This window comes from Enoplosus armatus, chromosome 21 (assembly GCF_043641665.1).
Source record: "Enoplosus armatus isolate fEnoArm2 chromosome 21, fEnoArm2.hap1, whole genome shotgun sequence".
In the NCBI taxonomy this organism is placed as follows: domain Eukaryota; kingdom Metazoa; phylum Chordata; class Actinopteri; order Centrarchiformes; family Enoplosidae; genus Enoplosus; species Enoplosus armatus.
This window is the reverse complement of record NC_092200.1, coordinates 4,113,468-4,133,409: the sequence shown is the minus strand read 5'-3', so window position 1 is coordinate 4,133,409 and position 19,942 is coordinate 4,113,468. Positions and strand designations below refer to the sequence as shown.

Here is a 19,942-nt window from a genome sequence, read left to right as displayed (position 1 = left end):
CATATTCTGTATGACAATGTATGTCATAATAATTTACTAGAAGTTAATATTCCGATTTTATACCCAATATCTCTATTTGACCTATTTCCTTCATTGCACCAGTACTAGATAATGTCAAAACATATTTCTAAATTTTAACGAAACAGAGGGATTGTGAGGGATGTGATGTTAGATAATACACAGTTTCCCGTTTTAACTTTTAAGCTTTTACTTTTATTTTTCTACACCCGAAAACGGGTGTTTTTTGTGTGTGTAATAAATTACAATTGAGACTGTCTCTCTTTCCAAACAGTTATTTATTTAATTAATTAATTTTAATTCTATTTAGCAAAGTATTGGCAGAATAGTTTGTTAGTTTATATATTCAATGTTTACATTTGACATTTAAACCAGACATCTTAAAGCTGGAACCCACAGCACAATACACTGTAAAAACATGATCGTAAACAGCAAAAAGATCTTAAGGAAACAACAAAATGCTTTTTATTATTAGTGGAACGCTATGAACTCTTTCCATTGTTCTGGCACAACATTGAATCAATGACATATTGCTGTCTGGTGTATTTCTGCTGATTGTGTTGAACATAACTTATGACAGTATACATAAAAGTATTATGCCACACCACAGCATAGCCGAGTTCCCACTACAGTTCAAAACAGGTATTTAGCACTTTGTTCCCCTTTTTCATTTGGCTGATCATGCCTCAGGTCATGACATCACATCCAGTCTGGTTGGTGATTGTAAGGCGGTTTATGTTTACACCAGCAGAAGCCAGCTTATCGTGTAACTGGCTAATGACGTCCTCCGTCAACACCCGAGTGCGAGCCAGGATCCAGGCAAAGTCAATGTGGAAAAAGCCAAAGTAGTCAGAACAAGAATACACCAGAGCATATGACTGGTAATCTGTGGAGAGTATCCAGTAGGGACCATCTGGAACACCTGGGAACAGATATGGATGATGGAAAATAGAATAGTGCATTTTAACAGTAAAACGTATTAGCTCAATTTTCTATGCATCCACAGTATAATTACCTTTAAAGAAGCTGACACCCAGAATAGCAGGTTGAGATGAGTTTTTAACCTTGGCAACACCCTCAATTGAATGCATCTTCCCCTTAGACCTGTACACAGAGGAGGGGGGGGGGGGGGGCAACTAGATAAGGATTTCACATGAATAGTACAAGAAATTCAAATCCATCCATACTTATTCCTGTGCAGAGTGAAGGCTGAGGAATATAGGCACCTTTAGCCAAATAAAAGTGTTTTTACTCAGGCAGCAGGGCAGTTAAATCCTTACAGCAGTTCTGCGTTGCGAACCTTGACCGTCCCATCAGCGAGTGGACTGTATGTAGCTTGGTTGCATTTTCCTCTCTCAAACACAGCTGGGAGCTTCTCTATTTCATACCAGGTGCCCATATACTAAAAGGAGACGAGCAAAAAGGTTGTTAATTAGACCATCAGCAGCTGGCAGCTGTGTTTTAATGGCATCTCCTTCATTCAGACACTAAACATCCATCTGTTTACATCAACTCAATACCCTTCAATAGGCAAGAATGGCAACAATGCACCAATACAATACAAACAACACCAACACACATGTCATAAAGTCACCAGAATGGATCTGAATAATATCCCATCAGTATTTTACCTTCGTAACGTTGAAGTCCTCTTGAACAGATGGCTGGGGGCAGTTGCCCCGGTGGAAAGACTGACCGTCAGCTGCCGCAGCAGCGAGCAGGAGCCCAAACAGGACCTTCACATCAAAGTTACAGTAGTTAACGTGGTTAAACTGGCTCCTGTATTTTTTTTGTCAAAACACAGATGATACACTTTGCGTATTACAAATGCAGAAATTAAATATTATAAATGAAGAAATGCTTACAGTACCTGGAGCGCCTTCATGTGTTCAAGTGTTTTCTGATGTAAAGGACAACCTTGAAAAGACCTCTGTTGTCAAAGTAAAGTAAGGGCAAACTGCACCACTCTATCATGTACTCTAACTCATCAGCATAGTACAAGCTGAGAACTGCTCGACATAACATCCAAAAAGAAACGGACCTTTGGAAGGAAACTTGTTTGAAGAGCTGTATTTGGGTACAAAACCTTTAACCTTCAGTACAGGACGGAGTTAGCAGTGAAACCTCCACCAAAAACGGATGTTTTGGATGTTTAAACATTCAGCCCACGTAGGCTTCAATGGTGCTTCTGTACTGTAGTCGGCTAAAATCTGAAGCGGTCATAATAATATGGTAAAAACTCCATTCCTCTGAAAGATTACAGAAATGTACTCCTTGCATTTTGCTGGAATACTGAAACAGATTGAGGAAGAAAGAATTAATATTATAATAAAATATCAAAATATTTGTGTCCATCTCTCTCTCCATGGTGCTGAAAGGTTCAAACTAAAGCCCAGCTGGTATATTTACATGGCCTATATTTTTGATTTTAGCTTCTCACAGATATATTGGCATGGGTGTATGTTGTCTAGTAGGTACCACCCAATTGCAAAAAAGAAATACCAAAGATAATAATGCAGCTTATAGTGATAACATAATTCTTATGACCAAATAAGCGCCATAATCATTTCTTTTGGCCACTTTGGGGCAGCGGAACAAACTGTAAACATAATATTGACACTGCGTGTTTCTATTTGTTCAAAGCACCCTTTTACGTACAATGAAGTATTCTCTACACATAATTAGGTAATAATACTGTACTATCTGATGCAACATATAGTTCACTGAAAGTTCTGTGTCAAACTTTACAAATGAAAAGAGACAGAATTAAAGGCACGAAGGGGAAAAACATTACTGCTTCTCCGTTCGTTGAACATTTTACAGTGTTACACAGTTATTTTGTGCTCTGAATTGCGAATAAAACAACAACAGTTTATGAAAAGAGAAAACTTCATTCAACAAAGCACCAATATTTATACATCCCTTGGAATTTCTTTTTTTTAGTATTCTTATTTTTCTGAATGAAAATATTTAGCTTGTTTCAAATGTATCTCTACAATAGGTGGACATTTTTGTTTTGACTGTTCGACATTCGTAAAAAAAAAAAAATAAACTGTACAAAAAATAAAAAAGAGGCAAAAAGTGAGAAGAAACAGTCATTTGACAAACAACAAACGATAAATTACATTCTTAAATTTAATCATCTGATTTCATGTTATGTGCTGTGACGGTATAAATAGATCATTGAAGTTAAATTAAATAGCCTATTGAGAGTTAGAGCTGCTAAGAAATGAGATCACCAAGATGTATGAAAAGCTACAACACAAACAACACGTTCAAGGATGAAAATGTTGAACTAGAAAATATTTTAAAAATAAAGTACAGTGCATCAAGAATTACTTTGGTGGCAACACGGGTTGTCTGGTCATACCACTGTTGGACGAGGGACAAATAAGTTAGGCAAACAAACTTCTTGCCCTTAAAACATCGAGTAAACGTCTACTGAACATTTCTAAGCTGTTAAAACTCTCCATGACAACCTGTAAACAAAACAGTGAACGTAGCCCTTTATGCTTCCATCACCGTCCAGTCTTTGGAAATCTATCATTTGTTACAACTGCCACGTTTCAGGACAGGCGCAGACTCCTGCAGCCCCTCAGTCTCTACTTTCAGTCTGTTGAACAACAAAGAGACACTAAACTTGAAAGAGAGACGTCTCATCCTCAACACACCTGGGTGACTTTGTGGGGGAAAAGACGTTCATGTTACTTCATGTTTGATTCTTGTAAAGTGGAACAAATGCGTCTTGTTGCAAATGAGTCCATGTTCCTTGAATAAAAGGAACATTAATAAATCATTACCACATTCTCTTAGAGATGTTTGCATTATTGTCATGAATAAGTACAAGACTGACAGCTTCCATCAGTGTTGCATTTTACATTATGTGCCACCAGGATGAATATAAGGGGAAATCTTCAGGATTGCTCTACAACACAAAGGGACATTCCTTTAAGGCCAAAATTTAGATCGCAAGCAATCCACAAAATGTTTCCAGTTCCACAGCGTAGCATTGTGTTAGCTCACCTTCCCAGATTATATCTTGGCTGTTGTCAAGGGTTCGTTACTGCCTCTTAACAATCTTCTCGCTCCTCAGAACGAACACCGAGTGACGTCCGAGAAGGGAGGTGAAAAATAAGTACTGACATCCTCGTTGCGAAAGACAGGGTGTTAAAATGGTCCTCTGTTTTAAAAACCATAAAATGCTACACAAAGCATCAAAGATGTGCTGAAAACCACGTCCTTTTCTAAGAAAGACACTCAAATCTTTTCCCCGAGTGTTAAACATTTACGGTGGCTGGGATGGGTTCCTTGACGGAGTGGCATGGGGGGTGGGGGATTTAAAGGCTTTTGTGGGTCTGGATGCAAAGAACGATGTACTGGTTTGAACAGCTCCGCGTCTGCTGGCCCAGGAGCAGACCTGAGGTCAGGCTCGATGACTGGCCCATGACGGACACATGGTCCGCTCGCCACGTCTCGCAGTGTTTGTCCACCACTCGGAGACCCCTGCTGCTGGAGCCGTGCCAGATGCTCTTCTGAGGCCTGACGGATAGATCACAGAAAATATCAACACAACACCAGACAGACACAAAAGGGACAAACAAACAAATAGGGAGTCGATGAAGTTTACTGACCAGGAGGGGTCTTCTAAAACATTCCGGCCATCAAAGGAGTAGATGGGTACTAAGAGTGGCCCCCCGTTGCCACTGAAAATTGACTCCCAGCTCATAAAAATCATGTCTCCCTAAAAGAAGATACATAGAGGGTTAGATGCAGCCAGAACTACTACTACTACTGTCTGTGGAGGCTTCCTGCATGATAAAAGTTTAGTGCAAGTAAGTGTGACAGTAGAAAACAGCAGGGGAGCAGACTCACCCTCAGGTTGGTAATTGGCAGATTCCGGAAACCGGGATAGACCACATAGGCTAGATCCTGCCTGTCAGAAGAAATGAAGGCACGGTAGTTTGGAGCCAAACCTATCGCCTTGGCTTGCTCGTAACACATCCTGTCAGCCGTGTTGAGCCCCATCATGTCACCCGAGTGCGGCTGGTTCAAGGCCACCAGGTGGAGCTGGAGGGAGAGAGCGCAACAGATTAGTGTATGTCCACTGTAGGATACCAGAAGAGTCCTATTTAACTGTAAGGTTAAGGAACAATATACACCTCAGAGCGGTCTTTCACCACATCAAGGGTTCGTCTGCACTGAAAATGAACATGGTGTACATTGTTTCAGCTTTCATGTGTTTTGACCAAATACAAACACACATTTTTTATTAAAGCCTGTGTTACATAAGGTTTCATAGCATCCCTCTCCAAATTCATTGAGGTAGAATATTCAGTATTCAATGTTCCACTGTAAAAAGTCAAGCCATGCCATCTAAAATAATAGTCTTATTATACACTCACCCAATCAAGTAAATGTGTGCTATGCATCGCATCTTGTTGTATGCGATGTGCAGCTTGAGGCTAAAGGAATAAAATTGAAAACAGATGTTAAATGGATAAATAATGCACATTCCACAATAGCATTTTTTTTACTGAGCAAAAAGCCATGAAAATAAGCAATAAGTACCTCATCTTTTGCAAAAAGCATGTTATTGGAGAGGTAGATCAGAGTGCCAAGCTGTGGGGAGAAAACACAGAAAAATCAAGACTGTAAATTAGATTCAATAAGTTGTGTTATTGGAGCTTGTGTCCTTATATTAAATGTGTTGAAATGAAATGTCAACTTCTTAAAAAAAAAACCTGTTGAATATTCTGACATTAATGTGCATATGTGATGTTTAGTATCGACATCATTGCATATCTTTAGTACAGAGTGATTTAATGTTGATTTACCAAAACTAAATGCAAAAGACAAGTGCAAGTCAGTACCTGTATCTCTTTCCATCCCTGGGAAACCTTGAGGAAGAGACTTCCGGTATCTGTTACGTACACCAGAGTTCCCTCTGCATCCCTGAGTGTGTGCTGCATCATGCTCTCACGGGTCGGAAATGTTTTGAGCTGAAAAACAAACAGAAAAAAACTGTATCTATCTCTGGAAACCTTTATATTGTTATGGTGTTGATTTTACAGCAACAACGGATGATTGGAAGAGTCTGCGGTGCGTAAACATGCAACTGTTTATAGCATGCCGGTGTATCATATGAAGTTCAACCACGTGGCAGAAGAAACAAGTTCACCTACAGATGCTGTGTTACTCGAAGGTCCTGGGGGTCCGGCTGGTCCAGGGGGTCCAGGGGGGCCAGCGATGGTCAAAGCTACCATGACAAAAATATCAACACCTTTCATATAAGCTCATTATAACTGGTTGTTTGATCCCATCAACTACAAGAATGGTACATAAACTTAATGACTATTTCTGTTCAGTATTAAAGGACAAATTATACCTGAGCCATATCTTGAGGGTGACCTAGGGGGTCCTGGGGGCCCCGGTGGCCCAGGAGGGCCAACCGGTCCTTGTCTGCCATAGCCTGGGATACCCGGTGAACCTGGCATCCCAGGGCGGCCTGGTGGACCGAGCACAGACTCTCCTTTGGGTCCCTGAAATGTGTCAGGAAGGAGTTATTGATTGCTTTACTACATTTTTCTTTGTCAGAAAGACGACACGGTGCGTATCCATGGAAACTTGACTCACCACGAGTCCCGCTCTCCCTGGGATACCTGGTCGCCCGGGCAACCCCGCCTCCCCCTTGTCTCCCTTCTCTCCTTTAATGCCCTGGTCACCTCTTGCCCCCTGCGATTACATGCAAAGACACACACCTGAGTACGACGGCACATAATGCTAGCATGTCCCAAAACAAGATTTCTAAAGCTTCCATATGAAACTTACCCAGCCTCCCCTGGGAATAAATGTGTCTAGAGAAAACAGAGAGGGAGTTACAACTAATTAGAGCAAAAAAGTACAGAGAATATACAACATAAAATGTCCTTAATATAAAGTCAGGCCTAAATTCACTCATTAAAACACACTTTACAGACCTATTTTTCCATTTTATTGTGGAATATGTATTGTGTTTGGTGATATTTAAATGCATTTCTTGTTTTTAAATGATGTTATCATTTGATTTGATTTAACTCTGTTGACGCACTTGTTGGTGCCGGCATCCCAGGAAGGCCTGACTCTCCCTTTTCTCCTTTCAGTCCCGTCTGACAGTTACCTTGGAGACAAAAAAAACCCAACCTTAATTGCTTTTCCTTCATTTTGACTTGTTGATGATGATATATATGGAGTGTATTGCGAGTATGTTATAAACTTTTTTTGTACTGCTACTATCCTGAGAGTTCTGTCGGTCTCTATTGAAATGTTTTGATGAAAGTCGTAAAAAGGCAAATGCAAACAGAAGAGATGACTCAACCTACCAACTGCAATGGTTCCATTGGGATGAAGCTGAAATAATGGAGCACAAACACATTCAGTCAGTCAGTGATGACTGAATTTGGAAAACTTCAACGAAGCTTGTATTACTTTCAGGATAAATATCAGGGTAATTATCTAATACATTCCATCATCCAATATCAAATCATCCAATCTGTATTGTTAATCTCAAAATCAACATGCAGATTTTCTATGGATGTGATTTTAGTACTACCTCCTTTTTGTTTTGGCAATGAGCCTTCACCTTCCCAGCCTGGACATGCAGCATGCAGGAATATTTTAGAACCATCCTCGAGGAGTTCTGAGTGAGTAAAGGTTAGGTAGTACCAGTGGTACACAGAGCAACGTGCACTTTATGTGTACACAGAATGAAAAGAGGGGAGACGTGTAGAAGAGACAGAGGATGAAAGAGAGTGAGTGATTAGGAGATGTGTGTGAATGGGCTCAGCAGACAGTGGATCACTGGAGATGCAGAAAAGAAGTCATGAGGTTGCTCAGGCAACTGAGGTTTAATGAAGACGGACGGACACTTAGGAAGCAGCTCAGCCGTCACTCTAAAGGCTTGTAGAATTAGTCGTGCAATCTGGACATTGACTATTACACAACATGTGCTAAAGGAAATGAAATATGCATAGTAGCATATCTCATAGACTCCGATGTGTCGCTTTTAAACCTTCAGGCCACCATGAGTAAAATGAAAATATGATTTAAAATATAGACAAAAGCAGGATTATGACACATTATATAAGATAAATAAACACTTACTACAAGCATATATAAAGACATGTTTTATCAGCAATCAAACTTACGGCCATTTTGCAGTGGGGTCTGGGAGGGATGGGGAACACCGTCTTCAGAAAGCAGGGGAGGAGAGAGGACAGTGAGCACACAACAAATAAAACTCACCTGATGATGGAGGAGGAATAAGTCAGAAGTGTGTGTGTGTGTGTGTGTGTGTGTGTGTGTGTGTGTGTGCGTGTGTGCGTGTGCGTGTGCGTGCTTACTCCTTTGGGACAGTTGAATATTCCTGGGCGGCCGGGCAGTCCAGGGGGGCCAGGAGGTCCCTGAAAAGAGCAGAAGAAAAACACAAGACAACAAAAAATGGCAGTGTGAGCTTTTTCAACTACTTTAAGTACACAGTGTCTGAAAGGGGAAAACTTATAAAAGTAGTAAAAGTAATATCAACATGTACAGATTTCTACAGTCTGCTCTTAATTCGGCTCAGGTGTGTGACTCACCTGCAGGCCTACAGAGTCCCCTCTCTCTCCTTTTGGTCCCATCAGGCCTGGACGACCCTACATAGACATCATCCAAAAGCATCCAAGTCACAACAACAACAACAACAACAACAACAACAACAACAACAACAACAGTATAGCAACTTAGATTGGATTTTCTTGTCTTTAATGGTGTTCACTGGTGATGTGTGATTGAATTTAATGTAAAAGAGCAGGTGTACTGGACTTCAACTACGAGTCGAGGAGCTGTGTTTTTCATAGCAGAAGACAAACAATTCTTACTTGAAAGGAATAAATATATATTTTTAACCTAATCAAAGAACTAAGAAAGTGTTGGTGTCTCTCTATCCTCCAGGACCCTGAGGAGAGCAGGGAAGATCGCTGCCGACCCCTCCCACCCCGGACACCATCTGTTCGACCCCCTCCCCTCCGGCAGGAGGCTGCGGTCCATCAGGACCAAAACCTCCCGCCACAAAAACAGTTTCTTCCCCTCTGCAGTCAACCTGACAAACTCTCACTGACCCCCCCCCAGAACACAAACACAAGCTATACGTTATATTAACGTACATCACCCCTGTCCCCACTGCGTTACATTAACGCACCCACCCCCTACTGGACACTTTATCTGGACACTTTACTTTATTCTGGTCACTGCACTGTTGTTATTTATCTTATCTTATTTTTTTTTTTTTTTTTTATTCTTATTCTTATTTTAGCTTTTATATTCTACTTATTTGTTATCTAAACAATAGCACCTTCAGACCACAGCAAATTCCTTGTAATGTATGTTACTTGGCAATAAACAGTTTCTGATTCTGATTCTGATTCTGATTCTGATCAATGTCTGTCTCAATCAAATTGCAAATGTTTGCCGTGTTCATGGTACTTACAGGTCTTCCAGGAAAACCAAATTCTCCTTTGGGCCCTTGCGGTCCCATAGGCCCCTGTTTGGAACCAAACAAAGTGACTGACAGTATTTCTTAAATGCATCCATAACAGTGGAAACAATGGGAGTTAACGGTGTTATAAAACCTGAAAGTTTTTGCTTTTGTTGTTAATACTTACTTGAGTCCCAGCAGGTCCGGGTACACCGTTATCTCCCTGCAAACAAAGACACAATTACGATGGTTTGTAAAGTTGTACAAGTTTTCAAAATCATATTTTACAATAAGCTGTTTGAGAGAAATGATTTGGATCTCGTGAGTAAAGAAAATGTGACAACAAATATAACCTTGAGTCCTTTGGGTCCCACTGGACCAGCCAGGCCTGACATAATGGATCCATCTGCTGCAATGGCAAATCCTGGCTCACCCTTTTCACCCTGCATGCATACACACAAGTAAACAAACAAACAAACCATATGCAACATGCATGTACACAAATATCAACTTCTATTAAACGGTGTGTATACACACACCTTATACACCTTTTAGTACAAATCATGTTGGTTTCGCCTATTCAGTTTGCTTACATATCGTACAAGTACTGTATATGTGTGGAGACGAGGCATGTGTGTCCCACTTACTTTCAGTCCTGGAGGTCCTTGAACTCCTGACAACCCAACGTCACCCTTTGGACCCTGTGGTCCCTGTAAACAATTAGGAAATAGAAATGAGGAGAACTCCGTATCCAAATGCTGGACTTCATCATATTCATATTTGTGTCGTGTACATTTGGTCTCTGGTTTGCCTGATTGTTTTGTCTGATACTCACAGCGGGTCCCTGAGCTTCAAAAATCCCTGAGAAGTTGAAGGCACCATCTGTATCGTTAAGTAGAAGCTGAATAGGAGGCAGAAGGAGAATGTTATCAATGTGGTCAAACTGACTGGTTACATAAATATGATTAAAGCCATACAGATGATTTTCGTGTTCAAGTTCTTATCCCTCAACAAGTGGGTAGAAAGTGACACTAACACTGGACTCTCCCTTTTAGTAAATAAGTCTCGTCTTGAATGGCTGTGGTCAGGTGCTACTCACATCCTGGAGGTTGATAATGGGTCCTGGTGGTCCAGGTGGTCCCGGAGAGCCGGGTAGACTGAGCCCATCCCGCCCCGCCTCTCCCTGAAAACCAAGTTTGGCATATTAGCCAGTAAATAGCAACAACAAATCCTCTAAACCTTTAAAAGTTTACAGGCGTGTGTGTGCGTGTGTGAGTTTAGCCACGTCATATATCCACTCTCACCTTTTGTCCTGGATCACCGTTGTTCCCCTTTGGTCCCTGTAGATGACACAAGATAAGACAGTCTCAAAGTTAAACATTCAGTTACTTCATGTTGTTCTTTTGTTTGTCTTTGAGTAGAAATGCATGCAGTTTACAGATTGTTCTAGGATTTCCATCCATCAACAGACATTTATTAAACCATCAGCTTTTAAAACCATATTTCCAGTTATCCATCTAACGAAATCCTTAATCTGTCCATCCATTTACTGACCTCTTCCCCTTTAAGTCCATCCAGTCCTGGAAACCCTGGTGGTCCTGTAGCACCTGGCTCCCCCTACAGAGACCCAAAGAAACATTCTTCATTCATGTACATCACTGGTATAGATGGGACGGTACAAGATAACCTGCTTAACAGTGTCTCTGCTCTCCAGAACACCGTGCTGCTTGTGGCCTTTCACTTTACAGCTGTTTACTGTGACCTAAAAGTTCCAGACATTTAAGAAGCTTGTCTGATTCGCGCTGAGGTAACCCTGACATCTCAAAACGCATAACAGAATGACTGAACTGAACTTGACAGCCGACTCACCTTTTGCCCCGGTTTTCCGGGGAAGCCGTCTAAACCGTCTTTACCCTATGAGAGGCAAAGAAGGAAAAACTGAATAAGGGTATAACCAGGTTTTAGTCCACAGAAGGGAACTGAGTTCACACAATTTGACCACTGCAGACATCACAAACACAAATCTCTCACCTTGGGTCCTTCAAGTCCAGGGATTCCAGCAGGACCCTGTGTAACAAATACAAGTACATTCATCTGAGGTGACAAAAAATTACATGTGATGATATGATGAAATTAACCTGTATTATGAAAAAACATTAAAGCAAAATATTACACTGCTCCTCATGTTAACACACTCAATGTAGTTGTACCTGTGGACCCCTGGAGAGCGCAGCTCCAAAACCACTTTGCATCCCAGATCCTTCCAAGTCCTAAAACATTTGACGAAAAGAAATGCATAATCAAATTGTGAGTGTCAAAGAAGTTATTGTCTCTAAAATAATTAGAAACATTTCAACATAAATGTGCTGAGAGCAGGCAGATAAGGGACGGGATGCTGTGTAGATATTATGCTAAAATCAGTGCAACGTCCAGATTCCTTCCAGACAACCAAGCAGAAACAATGATGATAACAATCATACTGATGCTGTCTGTGACAGCTGTACTGTAAGGAGACGAAGGCAACTGTACCTCCAACTCCAAGGTGAAGCCTCTTCCAGGGGGACCAGGAGGGCCAGGTGGACCCCTGGGACCAGGCTGCCCTTCTGTACCCTCTGAGCCTGGGAGGCCTGGAAACCCCGGAGGGCCCTGATCTCCCTGCAAGAGATGTGATATAGTCCCTATTCATCATGAAATCAGTTAAACTAATAAATCGACTAAAAGAACGAGGGGGGAGCGGTTAACAGAAAGGGACAGGTAAAAGTGAGGAAGAGATATGGGTGTTGACAAGAGGGGAGAGAAATAGCAAATGGAAAAGTGGGATAAAGAGTGAGACGGAGGGAGATATTTAAAAAAAAAAACACAGGGTTGGAAAGTAAAAGTGAATAAAGAAATACATTATAAAAAGGTAAATGTAATGTACTACAAATACCACCTTGGGTACAATAATAACATAAAGAGAAATAGTATGACTACTAATACCAATGGTGGTTCAAGGTCCAATCAAGGATGACATGCAATTAAATAATCCGGTTACCTTTGGTCCTGGTTGCCCGCCCACACCAGGCTCTCCCTGTTAAACAGATAATGTAAGAAATTCACATCCAGCAATTACTACAGAGCGACTGCAATTTCTGGTTTGCACAAAAAAGCAGAGCAGCTATTGCAACACAGACTTGTTTACACTCAAGCCCCTCAGCTTTATTAGTCCACAGGGTCACCTCATTAAGAGCTTGGCTCCTTGTGTTGGGTGGTTATTTAGTTTGTGTGTAATTGTTTTTGCTAACAGAGCACTAAGAGGCCTGCTCAAGGGAAATCAGAGTGAGTTCATACGAAAGGCACACAAGCAAGAGGCAGCTACAGGTTGGTGCGCTGTACATTCACATATGAGGGAATAACTCAGATGTACTGGGTGCATGAATTCAACAGTTTGTAAGAACATCAGTGCAACATGAACACTTTGGGGTTAACAAGTGGACTTCTCAACTTTGTACATTGTGTTTCTTTGTCCATAATAGGAATATATTGTCAAGATGCATGCTATGTCACTAATATTCATTAGCCTCACCTTGTCTCCTCTCTCCCCAGTAGGCCCTGCATCTCCATCTTTTCCATCAACTCCCTGCAAGAGTGACAAGACTATATTTACATTTCAGATTTTAGATGCAGATAAATATATATATCTTTTCCAGATACATACACTCGTGGGAATTACCTCTCTACATCCACTGCACAGTTTGCACGGGTTATTAAATTCATATTATTGAACAAAGGTGGATGCTAGTTGGGCGGTTAAAATGAGAACATATTAAACAAAGCTAATGGGCTCCGAGGATCTGAAGTGAATAAACCTTTTATGCACCGAAACCTGTGAGTGGTCCATTCACACGGTTAGTAAAGCTTAACGACAAAAGACACATTTCCCCCAACAGATGCTGCCGCTCAGACCATGTTCTGAAGCTCGTGTAGTAGTTAGAGTGCTGTTACTGTAGCTTGAGGATAATTAGAATAGGACATGACTTATTGGAACTTTTGGCTGCATATAGATATAAAATGGGCCCTTAATGAGGAGGTGTGCTGTACGGCAGTAACATTTATAAATGAAACACAAACACACACACACACACACACACTCCATACCTCAATCAATATATGAACACTCTTCCTCACACACACACACCCAATATGTTTGCACACTGATCAATGCTGTACAGCAAGCAACGGCAGGAAAGCAGTGAGTGAACATGGGTTTTCAAATAAGGTTGGGGGGAAATACTGTCTTTTCTACCCCTTTGATCTGATGGGACCAAATGTTAATACCTGACCAGACCCAGACCCAGAGCCACTAAACCAGTCCTCAATCACCTGAAAACAGAAGCGAGGTCAGTCATGCAAGTGCTCTGAGGCCAGGCCTCAATCATTCAAACTTCAAGAGCAAGCTTTCTAAACAAATCTTCAGGTTTGGATTTTTGATAAAACGTACATGAAAAATAGGAAGAAAGGAAAATAAGGTTTAGCTTACAGGCAGTCCAGGTTCACCCTTCTCTCCATCCTTCCCATCTTTCCCAGGGGCCCCAGGTGGTCCAGAAAAGATGTCCTCAGATGGGTTTCCTGGGGGCCCTGGCTGTCCCGGGGGGCCAGGAGGCCCTGGAGGCCCCTGATGAAACAAGGCAACATATCTCAGTCACACAAAGAGGAAAGGTTTTAGAAAGTACCTTCCATGTATCCCTCTAGCTTAGGTCAAATGCTTGTGAGTGTCCTGTAGTGTCAAAACACCTTTATAAAAAAAGGTGCAACAAGATGACAAAAGTTTGTTTTCAGAATCTCAACAATGTACAAGAAGTACATCAGATAGAGACAACGTCAAAACAAACAGGGTGTCACACAAAACAAAGACTGAAAGACAAAGGGTTTGTAATGTAACGCTAAATATGATCTCAGGTCAGAGAGAAAAGGTTAACTTACCCTGATAATCTCTGTATCACTGTCAAAGTCCTCAAATCCTGATCCCTCCTGATGAACACACACCATATGACCAGTCGATTAGTTAATTCTCCAGTCACAGTTACTGATTTCAGACTGGGTCTAATTCCAACAACTGAAGGCTTCGTGTTCCTTTCAGGAGTCATTTTTCAGTTTTAAGAAAAAACACAACTGAACAGGGTTTGATGAAAAATGTTGTTTAATAACCTACCAGGAACATGGAAGACTTGCTAGGTCGACCTGGAAGTCCAGGAGGGCCAGGAGGACCTGGTAGTCCAACACCAGGATCACCCTGGGGGAGGCAGCAATATGATTATTACGTTTATTTGTACATCTAGTGATAATTAATGATTCATACACTGGCTCACGATGATTCCCACAGTAGTGATGTGTTTGTAAAGACCCTTAGTATTTACATTATGACCATATTCAAGTCCAGGTATCAAGGTATTAAAAAAGGGGGATATTTACCTTTTCTCCCTGAAGACCAGGCTCTCCCTGTAGTCCTGGGAATCCTGGAATCCCAGTTGCTCCCTGGGAAAAACACAGTCAGTTACATCATGTAACACACTGTCTGGAATGAAGCCCAGTCCATAACTTGCTCTGATGTTAAATCTGTGACCCCAATCTATAAGCCAGTTCAGTATCAGCTAACATAAGAGTGTTAGTCTCTAAATTAGTACCTGTATACTGAAAATGGGTTCACTCCAGCATCGGTTTCCCCCAGAGACACTAAAAGATGACTCCCACAATACTGAACCTATAAATCTACAAGACTGGAAAAACTTTACTTACTGGGACACCAGTTTCACCTTTCCTTCCCTAGAGAGAAGACAAAAATAGAAAACCAATCCATCATTTTACCTTTTCACCTGTATGACTGACCTGAACAACAGGACGGGCTCTAAATAGCTCTTTTGATGTTCTGTAAATAGAAAGTTTAAAAATAGAATATTTTGAATATTTCAAATGAAGCAAACTAACAGATAAAACTCACCGACTGTCCATCTTTCCCAGGAATCCCAGGTGGGCCTGGATATCCCTGCGGCCCTTGTGGACCCCGGTGACCCGGCTCCCCTCCCTCCCCCTCTCCTGAGGCTTGTCCCGGAGAGCCGGGGGGTCCTGGGGGACCGGCTGGACCTGGCTCACCTCGCTCCCCTTTCTGTCCTGGAGACACCTGGAGGGACTGAGCGTTGAATCGACTCAGTGAGTGATTCATTTATTCATTCACTCACTGGAATACAGCAAATATATCAAACAGTGTGCAGACTTGGTTACACTGACATTAACTAAAGGCACAGGGAGTATGGTTGGCTTAGTTAAACCTCAGTGAAAGGAGCAAGTTGTTTATAAATTAGTTAACAAACAAAACTTGATTTTACGTGATCATTCTTTCACCATCATGTCCAGCTTTTCCCACCAGTGACGGCATCAAAGCAGAGTCTCAGTTACCCTTACACTGCAGGATGTGGGAGTTTTAAGTAATACATGTATCTGCAAACATGCAGATACATGTATTACTTCAAATCTTAAATATGTGCTGTACTTCACATCATCATCATCATCTAAATCATGAAGAAAATCACTACTTACAGTGTCAAGTACAGAGGCTGGAGTATCTGTCTGAGATGATCTTCCTGTGAGAAAGATACAAAATGAGCATGTTAAAAAGTTGGCCGGTTCAATATTCAATAAAAGAAGAAAGCAAATAAAAGAAAGGAAATAAAACCTTCATTAAGGCAGGTCAGAGGACAGAAAGAGAGACACAGGGAAGGCAGTAGCTACTTTGCATCTTTCCAGCACCATCTGCTGGCTAAATTGGGAAATACAACACGTGTATTAAATCATCTAAAAATAAACGCTATTGTGCATGTGTGTGACAGAGAAGTAGATAAGTTTTTGTCTTAATACCCGCAAGAAAAGATTTGGCAAATCCCCGCTGTTTGTTGCTACAGAAGACACATTTCCTAAAACATAATAATATAGAAATAAGATTCATGTGGTTGGTTTTTCACCTCTTACTGTGGTCATCTCCACCTCCTGTCCAGAGGCCTCCGCCATGTCTTCATCATCATTATCACCTAGCGACATCTCAGTAGGCGGAGCTCGGATTGGGGAGCTGTGAGTGGGGTCCAGCTCTGGGAGGGGCTGAAAAAAAATGACATAAGGTGAAAAAACAAGTGATAATCTACACAGTCACCTCACAAAAACATGCAAATGGAAGGATAACATTTTTGCTGCAATATATAGGTTCTTAGATGCATAATCTAATGTTTTGCTAGGGCTTTGTTTTAGTCATCCAGCATGTTTTTATGTAAAATATTCCACCACTACGCTTAAAAATAAGAACATTAATGAGCCTAGCGTGTATATTATTTTTGCTTTAGACCTTTTGATCAGTTAGAAAACAGCTCTTTCATTATCTACTAATATCCAACGAAGCAGTTGCTCAGAAAAAAAAAAGAGCAAAGTGAGTGCCACAGATGGTAGGAAATGTTTTCTCTCAGACCAGATCCAACTGCAGCGTCAGACTGAGCCTGAAGGCCACATTCCACACATTGCACCGAGCTGGCTCACAGCGCCACATTACTTCAACATTATCTCTGCATTATTATTTACAAGATCTGCTGTGGTGATGACACGTCTTGACCTCATGCACCTGAAATGTCCTGTTTACGAATGATCCATGGAAATGAGCAGCGATAAATAATTTCTTTCCTGCATTAGATTTGGAATTTGAATCTGTCTTCTGACTGTCCTGATGTGGCTGAGGGAGAAATATTTCAAATAGCTAAGAACTGTCTGGATGAGAGCTGTCTCACATCTGGAAAACACCTCATGCTTCCATACTTCAAAATCTTAGTGACATAGTATTGAGGTACTTCAGGTACCATCAACAAAGTCAGAGTAAAAGTATTTCATTTGCGTCACAGGGCCTTGGGAGTTGAGCAAGAAAATCTGGTATAGTTACCCTGAAAATGTTAAAGTAAAGCAAGACTTTACACACAGTACTCTTGTTTTTTCTACTTTCTGACGGGGTGTTGTGTTTGGAAAAGTGAAAAAGATGTAGAGGCCTCTTCAGTTCAGGAGGATCATCTTTTTGAGTCAGCTTTTTTACAGGACGACATGTTGGCCATTTGTCTTGAGATTAAAGTTAGCTAAGTAACGGTAGAAACCCTAAAAGCATCCTTAACTTGCTTTCCTGCTGAGAGTTAGAGAAGATTGTATCGGGTGTAACTCTCATGTTTGTTCGGCAAATATGAAGCAGGTGATTAGCTTAGCTTAGCAACGTTTTATCCTGTTTGTTTTGTGTGTACGTAATCCGTAACTTGTTGCCTGGCAATCTCACGGTGACAAGACATCGAACTCTAGGCAAGAAAGGGAAAGGACACATTTCCCTGGAATGGGACTATTTCTTTAAGTCATAATTTAAATAATTCAGAACTCTTTCCACCCCTGCCTCTCTTCTGTTGCCCTGTTTCCAGAGAGCACAGAGCTGGCAGGAAGCAGCACATATCGCCATGTTCCAGTCTCCACCAGGCCTGTCAGGATAAGAACTGTTTTCTTTGGTCCAAGTCCAACCCTGCTAAATGGGAAGGACAGAGGGGTAGTGTGTAGTGTATGTACACACCATGGTATACTCTCTCTCCTCCACAATCTTCTTCACTTCGTCTCTTCCTTCAATGTCTTCATAAGCATCATCGCCACTTCCGTATCCAGAGGCCTGAGGAGAGAAATGAGAGCAGGGAAAAAGGAGTCAGTAGATAAACATGGAGACAGACAGAAATGATTAAATGCTCTTGAGCAGTCAAAAGCCATCTGATTTCAATCGGCAGAACAAGAAAATGAAAGAAAGTCAGAATTTAAGAAGAAAAAAAAAAAGAGAGAAAAGTGAGTGGGGAGGGAAAGGAAAGTGTGAGCGAGAGGAGGAGCAGTAGAACAAATCAACACTTAAGTTTAAGCATACTGGATTGTGAGACTGATCAGTGCTGAATGCAAAAGACATAACCAATTAACATATTCACTCTTGTAACAAAACATCAGCTAATCCATTTAACTGATTCAAGCCACGATGACACGTTACTGCGCCTCAATTACACGGGCTCCTGGATATGTATGACATAACATGTATGAACTTGAATAAAATTACAGCCGAACATTACACTCCGTGATTGCCGAACATCTCAAACTGTATGATGCTATAAAATCCTCCACACTTATGGTAAGGCTTTCATTCAGCCACAAGAGAATGAGCGAGGTTGGGAATTGATTTTGGGCAATAAAGGCCTGGCTGCAGTCAGCCTTCCAGTTCATCCCAAAGGTGTTGGATGGGGTTGAGGTCAGGGCTCTGTGCAGGCCAGTCAAGTTGTTCCACACCAAACTGGCAAAACCATTTCTTTATGGCCATAAAGTTTTGTGCACGAGGGCATTGGCACATAGAAACAGGAAAGGGTCTTCCCGAGACAGTTGGACGCACAATATAGTCTAAAATATAAATGCATGCTGTAGCATTATGATGTCTTTCATTTGGAATAAGGAGGACCACATACACTAAAGTATGTAGCAAGGGCTGTCCACATACTTTCGTCCATATAGTTTACTGCAGTGCACTTTTTTCACCAGTAGAGGGAGGAATAGTTCCATGTTTGGGCTGCTGGGGCTTAGTGTTTTCTGACAGAACTTAAGCTCTTTCAGACTCATGCGTTTGTGTTTTGGTGCACACTCACATAAGGATCGTCTTCCTCACACTGGTCATCTGGGGCCGTGGGATCTGACTTGAGCACCAGCTGCTGGATGGAGCCCTGGAGAGACAAAGAGGAGTGGAAGAAGAAGAGGAGAGTCCGTGTTATGTTGCGTGGTAATGTAGTTAATTCTGTGTCATTACATTTTATTGAAGCTTAGCGTACATTTCCCACACACCAGCATGTCTCCTCTTTATTTCAGCGAAACAGTTTCTCTCCCTCCCTCATTACTTCACACATTACGCAGCACAACTGCACACAGTAACACACACACACACACACACACACACACACACACACACACACACACACACACACACACACACACACACACACACACACACACACACACACACACACACACACACACACACACACACACACACACACACACACACACACACACACACACACACACACACACACACACAAACATCCGGCAGTGAAACAGGTGTCTCACGCTCATCCAAACAGAGACTCTCATCAGTCTTAAAGCACCATGTCACAGTATGGATATGTGTGCAAATTCACATTAAAAGCACATTTACATTAGTTTAGTGGACAAACACCATCAGCACGTGTAGCAGTTATTTAAATATCAAATTTAAACTGTTCTCTCAAATCATCAACAGGATGTAAATGTTATGGATTATTAAATGTTTTCATACACCAGTTTCAATCTCCGCTCATTTGGATATTAATCCTTATTATA

General features: G+C 41.4%; 2 protein-coding genes across 2 annotated transcripts in view; both read right to left on the bottom strand.

Annotated features, from left to right (window-relative positions):
• Positions 1-445: 445 nt before the first annotated feature.
• Positions 446-1,903, bottom strand: LOC139304609 (apolipoprotein D-like). Its single transcript, XM_070928537.1, has 5 exons — positions 1,884-1,903; positions 1,650-1,797; positions 1,299-1,420; positions 1,034-1,122; positions 446-940 (listed from the first exon to the last, which is right to left on the bottom strand). Exons 1-5 carry the CDS (start codon positions 1,901-1,903, stop codon positions 705-707), a joined length of 615 nt encoding a protein of 204 aa, XP_070784638.1. The 3' UTR covers positions 446-704.
• A 1,026-nt stretch (positions 1,904-2,929) lies between these two features.
• Positions 2,930-19,942, bottom strand: part of LOC139304098 (collagen alpha-1(XVIII) chain-like) — a 54,173-nt gene continuing 37,160 nt past the window's right edge. The window contains exons 6-44 of the mRNA XM_070927940.1: positions 19,216-19,290; positions 18,120-18,212; positions 16,504-16,636; positions 16,082-16,125; positions 15,486-15,674; positions 15,284-15,310; positions 14,960-15,022; positions 14,700-14,780; positions 14,471-14,518; positions 14,028-14,162; positions 13,074-13,127; positions 12,543-12,578; positions 12,038-12,163; positions 11,719-11,778; positions 11,540-11,575; positions 11,378-11,422; positions 11,063-11,125; positions 10,813-10,848; positions 10,608-10,691; positions 10,344-10,409; positions 10,156-10,218; positions 9,862-9,951; positions 9,696-9,731; positions 9,521-9,574; positions 8,631-8,687; positions 8,397-8,456; positions 8,202-8,243; positions 7,607-7,693; positions 7,377-7,404; positions 7,106-7,174; positions 6,847-6,872; positions 6,652-6,750; positions 6,404-6,557; positions 6,201-6,274; positions 5,889-6,017; positions 5,527-5,637; positions 4,891-5,085; positions 4,650-4,759; positions 2,930-4,557 (exon numbers count right to left, since the gene is read on the bottom strand). Of these exons, the coding sequence (XP_070784041.1) occupies positions 4,356-4,557; positions 4,650-4,759; positions 4,891-5,085; positions 5,527-5,637; positions 5,889-6,017; positions 6,201-6,274; positions 6,404-6,557; positions 6,652-6,750; positions 6,847-6,872; positions 7,106-7,174; positions 7,377-7,404; positions 7,607-7,693; positions 8,202-8,243; positions 8,397-8,456; positions 8,631-8,687; positions 9,521-9,574; positions 9,696-9,731; positions 9,862-9,951; positions 10,156-10,218; positions 10,344-10,409; positions 10,608-10,691; positions 10,813-10,848; positions 11,063-11,125; positions 11,378-11,422; positions 11,540-11,575; positions 11,719-11,778; positions 12,038-12,163; positions 12,543-12,578; positions 13,074-13,127; positions 14,028-14,162; positions 14,471-14,518; positions 14,700-14,780; positions 14,960-15,022; positions 15,284-15,310; positions 15,486-15,674; positions 16,082-16,125; positions 16,504-16,636; positions 18,120-18,212; positions 19,216-19,290 (3,180 nt within the window). The 3' untranslated portion in view covers positions 2,930-4,355. The remainder of the gene's footprint in view (positions 4,558-4,649; positions 4,760-4,890; positions 5,086-5,526; positions 5,638-5,888; positions 6,018-6,200; positions 6,275-6,403; positions 6,558-6,651; positions 6,751-6,846; positions 6,873-7,105; positions 7,175-7,376; positions 7,405-7,606; positions 7,694-8,201; positions 8,244-8,396; positions 8,457-8,630; positions 8,688-9,520; positions 9,575-9,695; positions 9,732-9,861; positions 9,952-10,155; positions 10,219-10,343; positions 10,410-10,607; positions 10,692-10,812; positions 10,849-11,062; positions 11,126-11,377; positions 11,423-11,539; positions 11,576-11,718; positions 11,779-12,037; positions 12,164-12,542; positions 12,579-13,073; positions 13,128-14,027; positions 14,163-14,470; positions 14,519-14,699; positions 14,781-14,959; positions 15,023-15,283; positions 15,311-15,485; positions 15,675-16,081; positions 16,126-16,503; positions 16,637-18,119; positions 18,213-19,215; positions 19,291-19,942) is intronic.